This window comes from Notothenia coriiceps, unplaced genomic scaffold (genome assembly GCF_000735185.1).
Source record: "Notothenia coriiceps isolate Sejong01 unplaced genomic scaffold, NC01 NC01_scaffold00000978, whole genome shotgun sequence".
In the NCBI taxonomy this organism is placed as follows: domain Eukaryota; kingdom Metazoa; phylum Chordata; class Actinopteri; order Perciformes; family Nototheniidae; genus Notothenia; species Notothenia coriiceps.
This window is the reverse complement of record NW_011333679.1, coordinates 184-8,391: the sequence shown is the minus strand read 5'-3', so window position 1 is coordinate 8,391 and position 8,208 is coordinate 184. Positions and strand designations below refer to the sequence as shown.

The following is an 8,208-nucleotide window of genomic DNA, read 5'->3' as shown; positions in this document are numbered from 1 at the left end:
AATTAAAAAAACGGCAAAGTGGCAAGGCTTGCCCACCCTGCGTTGGGGGGGCACAGTGACTCATTTGGGGGGCCATGGCCCGAAAATGACCCCCCATGACGCCGATCCTGATCCAAGGCATCTTATACCTGTTCTTTCTGTGTGAACGACAGTTTTGACTTGATTAAAGCATTTGATGATGTTTCTTAACAAAATATCACTACTTGCAAAATAGGGTTGATAATAAATACCACTATTTTATTCAGAAAAAGTGCAAAAAGACAACAGAAGACAACAGTCCGGCTTTAAGAAATACATTATTTATATTTAATGTTTACTCAAAGCTTTCTGGAGGGCTTCGTATTAAACGATGGTTACATTCAGATTGAAGCCCTTTGTTTAGAAATAATTCAAATGACCTTCAAACATCAACAGAGACACAAATCTAACTAACACCCATGACAAAACCAGAAGAAAAGGAGATAACAGGTTCTTTTGTTCAGCTGTCACAACATGGTTTGAATTTCCTGACACATCTGCAGCTTTGAAGTCACACCTGAAACTAAAATAAAAAGAAAGGTCCACGTAAAAACGTTCTCTCTTAAAGACGACAGACAAATCCAATCAATGGGCTTATTTAAAAAATGTGATCATGACTCCTTCTGATGATACTGCGGCCCATTCCCAAACCGCCCCCTACACCCTACACCCTACCCCTCCATTTGCGCGTTCACGCGGAGGGTCCGCCATATTGAGGGCTGTTCCAAACCAACGAGTGTGGAGCGGTGTGGAGGGGGAGTGGGCTATCAAGCCCTCAAACAGCGAGTCTGAAGCTGTGCTGACTTGAGACCTGCTTGAGACCAGTCTCTACCTGACCGGAGTCACGCTGTGTGTGTCTGTCAGGAAACAGTATTTCCAGCAAACATCCACTGATAAACTGCGATGTTAACAACCTCATGATAACCTCATGTTTTAACTTAGGATCATACCTATGTTTAGTCTAGAAAAAGGTAAATGTGTATTTTATTATGAAGTTGACTGTTGCAGAAACTAAGAAGCTTATAAACATCAGGTTTAAAACTAACAGAGCTTTACAAAAAAGTAACACAATGAAAGATGTTTGGAGTTTTATTTCAGTTATTAATTTACATTTTTTGTCTAAGAGATGCGGATTTGAAACCGTTGTTACATACAGTTAGGGCATTTCCTGTTTCTGCCGGAGAGAGGGGAGGCCGTCCCAAAGCTTGCTGCTGTATTTACTCCCTCCATCTGACAGGAGGGAGCCTCGTTGAGCTGCGAGTGTGGCTACAGACGGAGTTCACTCCGTCACGGAGGGTTAGGGTCGAGGGAGTGGTTTGGGATTGGGCCTACAGATCTGCTGTAAACTAGCTAGCTAACATAGCTAACCTAGTCAGTTCAGATATACTGACAAACACTTAGACAGACTAACTCCGAGACAGAGACAGTTGATCAGCTTCTTGCAGCGTTTGGTTTCTGCAGCTTTTAGTAAACGCTGCGCATGTCTCCTCAAGTTGCTGAATGTTCTCTAAATGCTGCATGTGTTGTCAAGTTGCTCACGCCTGACGATGTTTCTTCATCTGGAACATTTGGGTTTCTATATCTGCATCCTGTCTGAAGCTGCAGCACGTTGGCACCGGTAGACAGCCATAAAAAGGTTGATAAACAAATGACATAGTTGATGCAAAACTGTCAGCAAATGCTTTTTTTCGAGCTTTTAAATAGAGATGTCCTGCTTTTCTCTGTTTTATGCCATAAAAGTGAATATCTTTGGGGGTTTCTGATTGACGAAACAAGTCATTTAAGATAGTTTGTGATGAATTAGTGTCCGTTGAAAAATAATATTTTTTAATTTCAAACAGTGGTAACAATTGTGGGATTTTAATTCTGTACTTTTTTAAAAGTGTGAAATGCATCGTAAAAAACAACTCTTTAAATGTCCCTGTTTGTTTCTCCTGTACAAATCAGATCACCTGTGATTTCTACACGAGAAATCTACCTGGGAAATCAGGTTTTACAGTAACTAGGATCTCGTGACATTTCAAAGACAAATGACCCGGATAAAAGTGTGAAAGCTGCAGAGACGAACAGGAGCAGGATACTGGAGTTAATCTGTACAAACGCACGATGGAAAAACAGCTCTGCAGTGTGACGGTTTATTCATTAAAAACTCATCCTGGATCAAAGTCGATGTTTCCGATGTTTAGTGCACAGAAAGCACAGCTGGTTAGTGGATCATCAAATTACTGCAGCAACACATTACATCTCTAGAAGTCTAACGACATACAGAGAATCCCTTTCTGCTCCCGAGGCGTTGCATACGGAGACATTTCTGTGTTTGTTTACACTGTAAACAAACCTCTGTTGTGTCTCCAGGGAAGAGGCTTCTAAACATGTCGTGTAGTCTGGGAGATACTGGGAATGTGGGGTCATGGATTAACCTTCAAACTATTCGGTTGATTGGGATTTAAAGAAATACAACAACAGGATCCTGTTCGACCCAATTAGACTGAACTCCTGGACGCTGTTTAGAAACTAGGAACTGAGACAGAGGACGAATGGAGCACTTTCAAAATGGAGCACTTTCAAAATGTATATTTCTGGAGAGAACATAGATTAATATCACAAATATTAATCTGATTTATTATTTATTTTAAATTCTAGTTTACATTTTTGACTGCTGAATTAATCTTTTTTTTTTTAAAGTTTGTAAATTAATCTTGTACAATAAAGTAAAAAAGACTGATCTTGTCCAGAATTTGAGAGCCTGATCTCAGAGCTGATGTCACATGACACCGGTCACATGATCAGTGTGCAGCGTCATGACCATGGATGTAGTTGGTCATGACGCAACAGCAGATCATGTGATCAGGAAACACAAGCAGGGCGAACACTTCCTGATTATCCAAGTGATTAAAAACAGAACGGCGGCGTATCAGAGTCAATGTAGGTACAACAACATATTAAAATAATTAGAATAAAGTAGAAATATTTGATATTATCTGAGATTTAAATGGTAAATTAATGGGACAAAAAAACTCAAATGTATTAAAAAAGTAATATTTTCCCCAAAAATTAATTTTCACTTTTTGTAAAAAGAAAAATGCAAATAAGTAAAGAGCACCTCAAGATAAACGTCTTTATCTTACACGTTATAAAATAGCGTTTTGTCTGAGATTAAAAAGGTCAATTTACACACAAAAAGCGACTTGTCATTGAAGCAGTGAGTTTAAGAGGAAAATACTGCATATATTTTGAGTCAAAAACTAGATTTTTTTGTTGAATTTTGAGATTTTCTGAGATAAAAAAAATTGAAACTGGAATTTCCTCAAAAGGATATCAGGTATTTCGAGAAAATGCATTACTACATGAAATTAGGCGGGGGTTTGACTCGTAAACAATCTGATATTTTTTAATATTGAAATTCTAAATAAAATGGTGGAAGGGCGGGATTATTCAAAGGAAACATCTCAAAAATTCAAGGGTTCACATTGTTTGTTTCTAGGATAAAAAGTTTTGATATTTTCAGAGATTTTAATGTTAGATTGAGGAGAAAAAAACTCACAAATTGAAGCTAAAAAACGAGAATAAAGTTGAATAGACCTACAGTGACTTTAATACGCCGTCGTTGCTCCGCACTCCTACTTATTTACCTTCCACTGATCAGGGTTGTTTTGAATTTCTTTAAAGGAAGTTGTGTGTGCTTTAATAAATGTAAAATAAATCATGAGGCTACAGTTTCAGTACCGACCGCTGCAGCTGTAGTTATATCCGTGCACAGAGGCCGCCTGCCAACAAACCACAACATTGATCCTTTTCAAAGACTCTTCTGGTCCTTAAGACACAAAGCAGGAAACACGCTCAGGTTGTGAACAAAACAATCTACATTACAGGTTGTCAAATGTACATAAAATGCCTAAAATAACCTCCAGATCACAGGTCGTTAGATCCATGAAAACAAGCCTCAAAATCAAAGCCTGGATTTAAACCATATTTTAATTTGAGAGTCGGTGATCGATGGATGTTTCAAGAGTCTTTGTCCGGCAGAAAACAAAACTTTCGAGGAAAAGTCCAAATGTAACTCTTCCCGTTGTCGGCTGGTGTGTGACCTGCCTGCTCGTGTGTGTGCTGCAAACACACACACACACATTGATAACTCTGTGATGTGTTTCAGAGTCAGGGTGTCATCGAGTCTCATTCGCAGAACACTGGTTTCCTCCATTTCCTGCAAGGCACTACGTGAGGGCAAAGGCAGAGGTCCTTTTTAAAGGGGCGACCGCGGAGAGAAAACTCACTAAAGTGTTAGACGAGATGATTTGTCAGAAGCAACTACATTTAGGTCGACTAGAAAAAGCTTTGGGATTAGAGTAGGATTTATTTTGTTACTGATAAAAATAGGGTTCACAAAATAGCAGAAAAACACCACATTTATATTAGAGTAAACCGCCCTGTTTGGAGAGACAAGGACAGAGAACAAAACCATTGAGCTTTTCCCTGCAGAAGGTTGAGTGGGTAATGGACGTGCAATTAAAACAAGATATAGGGATGCTTCATCAGCACTATGGTGACCAATCAAGAGTCAGAAGTGAGCCAAAAAGTCAGACTTTTCCTCAAATAATTCAACATGTGTTTAATCACAAGCTCTTTTAGCGTGATATCTACAATGTGTAAGTGATTAAAAAAAAGGAGCCCCAGAAAAACACCAAACCTCTCTCAGGAGCAGAGGAGCTTGGAAGCCCCAACAGGAAGAAGCTTAGGGACAGAACATTAGAAAAGGAATAATCCCTGCTCTGATTGGAAGACAATATTTCTCAGGAACGACATTTAGGTCGACTAGCGTAATATCTACATTTTAGTTGTTAATAAAAAACGTAGAAAACAGCCCTGTTTGGTGAAGAGAGGAGCGAACACACTTTTCCCCGCAGAGATATCCTCTGTGTTCATGGACGTACGGTTAAAAAGAGAGTGGGAAGAAATAAGCCCCGCCCCCCTGGATGAAGTTAATGCAAAAGGGCACCACTGTTTTCTGTAGTGACTAATCAAGAGTCATAAGTGGAAGAGATGAAAAGTCAGACTTTCCCCCGAATAATTCCACATTTCATTAAATCACTGTTCAGTATTCATCCTTGCTGGAATCAGAGGGAAAAGCAATAAAATATTTTGGTTTGAATGGACGATCCTCAGAGGGACGTTTTATTTCCTCAGTCGCTGCTGTCGTCGTCGTCATCGTCGTCCGACATGTTGTTGAACTTTGACCCCAGCTGGCTGATGGAGTCCGCTCTCGGCGCCAAGCCTCCCGCCGTCAGCTGCCCGAAGCAGAACTCACACACTCGCACGGGTTTGGAGGACTGGCTGGGCAGTAGGAACTTCTTATCGGAGCACGGACCGCAAACCACGTAGCCGCATTTCCTGCAGTGATGGCGGCGACTTACGGGCGTGAATTTAACCTTCTGGCAGCGCATGCAGACCGTGGCCTCCGAGTCGGGAATCCAGACGGCCGCGTGCTCTCCCGTCGGCGCCTTCCCGCTCTTCTGCAGCAGATCCACCACGCACTTCCCGATGTGGTTCATCCACTCGGACTTCTCGGTGGCGGTGGCGGCATAAACGGCGAAGGACTTGGTGGGCGTTTTGATGATCCAGCCGTTCCGCAGGTCTCCCTCGTCGGGCACCGTGTCGATGGTGACGCTCTCCAACGGGATGATGTGCTGCTTGTTGTACTTCTTCTTCTGGATCACGATGTTGCCGTACACCAGGATGTCGTTGAAGAGGAAGAACTGGCGCGCCTTGGGTTTCTTGCGGCAGAGTTTGGTGAGCACGCCCTCGCCGATCAGCACGCGGCCCGGGATGACGAGCGGCTGGCCGGCCGTGCCGAAGCAGCCCTCGACTACCCCAATGCGTTTAGAGTTCGCCTCGCTGTTCGCTAGCCGGTCCACCATCTTCCCCTGCAGGGACACACAGAGCAAGGGTGGAGGGAAAATATATGTTAGATTTTGTCAAAATGAGGCAAAGAATGGCTGACAATTTGGAGAAAATCTAAAATACAGGGATGATGATGATTTCTGCAGTGGACCCTGAATCTCCCTGGACCAATGGGATTTTGGATTATTGCAGTAAATAATCTCTGTGTCACACAAACTTTTATGCTACTTACAGGTTAGGCTATAAAGGAACTACAGCACGGTCACATGACTTCACGTCACCACCGCTAAGCTAAAGGAGGCTAATGTTGGGCTATAAAGGAACTACAGCACGGTCACATGACTTCACGTCACCACCGCTAAGCTAAAGGAGGCTAATGTTGGGCTATAAAGGAACTACAGCACGGTCACATGACTTCACGTCACCACCGCTAAGCTAAAGGAGGCTAATGTTGGGCTATAAAGGAACTACAGCACGGTCACATGACTTCACGTCACCACCGCTAAGCTAAAGGAGGCTAATGTTGGGCTATAAAGGAACTACAGCACGGTCACATGACTTCACGTACAAAAGGAAGAATACAATCATAAGAGCTAACAGAAACACCAGGAGCATTTTTTCTTTATCTCTGGCTGTGACCCTGAACGCAGCACAGCTCATTGGCAGCTTCGCTTACAGCTGGAAGGCAGGGGTCAAAGGTCACGGCGGAGGGAAGAAATGTGTACACACACAAACAAACACAATTTATATAACTCAGAACCAGTGGGGAAAGAAGTACTCTTAAAACCAAAGTGTAGAAATGCTCTGTTACAGTAAAAGTCCTGCATTAAATATGTTACTCAAGTAAAAGTACACAAAATATCAGCATAATATATTTAAGTACCAACTCTGTGTAGGAGAGAAACTCTGGAGGGAACACAGGGATTTCAGCCTTTGCAGACCATGTACTAAGACATTGAACACACTACAGGAGAGGGAAAAGCAAACTACGGCCTCTTTAAGTTCATCATGTGACATTAAGACCATAAAATAACGAAGCATGAAAAGATGATGTGATCAAACGACTTGTCCAATTTAAAATATAAAAAACGTCTTACTTTAAAACTTGTGTTGCATTCAGACTTTTTGCCATAATGCATTTCAATGGGATGGATATTAAAGTCAACATGGACGGCCCACCAGTGATTACAGACTCTTTATTCAGTGAGGGAGAGTTTGAGTTGCACATCGTGAGTTTCCCTCTCTGCAGACCGTCAGGCTTTACTGAAGCAGAAGGAATGAGGTTTTTCCAGAGGGACCGAGGTCACGAGGAGACCGGTTCACGTTGCTAAGAATAGACCTTACGGGTTTTCCAATTGCAGTTTCTCTTTCCAACGGCTGTTTAGTAATGACTCTAAAGACTGTACACATACTTTAACTCTTACAGATCACTCAATGAAATACTAGAAAGTTATTTTACACAATTGTAAAATAAGAAAGCCCACATTAAGCTGACTTAATGTCCGACTGATCATTTCAAACTTAAAGATATTTCATTGTTTAATTTTACAATTGTGTAAAATACATAATCCTCACATTTAAGAAGCTGGAATGAAAGGTTGTTCTGCAATTCTGCTTAATGAAGAAATTACAAACAAAGTGGATACCGTTAGTCTGTGCACCGATTCAAGATCTGAAACACCCTCACGCATCAGAGTGCCACCAAGAGCTAGCCTGACTCCATTAGCATGTCAGAAGGACGCGCGGCACAGTGCGAGAGGGAAAATGAGAGGCTGTTTGTTTATATGCGTAGTTCTGGTGCTGCTCAGCAGGAGCTTGAAAGCCAGTGCCGTGAACTTGGGTTACAGAAACAGCAGAGAGCGCTATGACTTATTCATAAGGCGCGCTGCTCTCTCGCTCAGTTTACAAGGACCCGTCACAACCTGCTGCGACCGAACCAGATTAAACATTCAGACCTAAAAAACAAGAAAGAAAAAGCTCTCGACAGAACAGTTATTTGACGTCTCGGGGGTTGTTAGTTCACCGCTGTGCGTTTGTCAGACTTGAGTGACTTAAAATGATTATTTAGGACTCATTAAAGCAAACTGACTAAAAGTTTGAGGCAGCGGGAGAGCTTAATAATCGCCTTGGTTACCCCCGTCAGAAAGGGCTGTTGACAGCAAGGGGGTTAGAATATATAAATAAACGCTTATTTTCCCAGGTGGCCATACGGTATAAATCAGGCCGATTGTATCGCTCATCCAGCCACTGATGGATGCAGCTCTGTCAAACCATGGCTGCTGTTAGGTGGTA

General features: G+C 42.1%; 1 protein-coding gene across 1 annotated transcript; it reads right to left on the bottom strand.

Moving 5' to 3' along the window:
- Positions 1-2,823: 2,823 nt before the first annotated feature.
- Positions 2,824-5,970, bottom strand: plekhf2 (pleckstrin homology domain containing, family F (with FYVE domain) member 2). The gene has a single exon (XM_010786049.1). It carries the CDS (start codon positions 5,931-5,933, stop codon positions 5,199-5,201), a length of 735 nt encoding a protein of 244 aa, XP_010784351.1. The 5' UTR covers positions 5,934-5,970; the 3' UTR covers positions 2,824-5,198.
- Positions 5,971-8,208: the final 2,238 nt, after the last annotated feature.

What these genes read in the sequence shown, in the direction of transcription:
- plekhf2 (XM_010786049.1), bottom strand. Translation starts at nt 5,933, where the DNA reads ATGGTGGACCGGCTAGCGAACAGCGAGGCGAACTCTAAACGCATTGGG.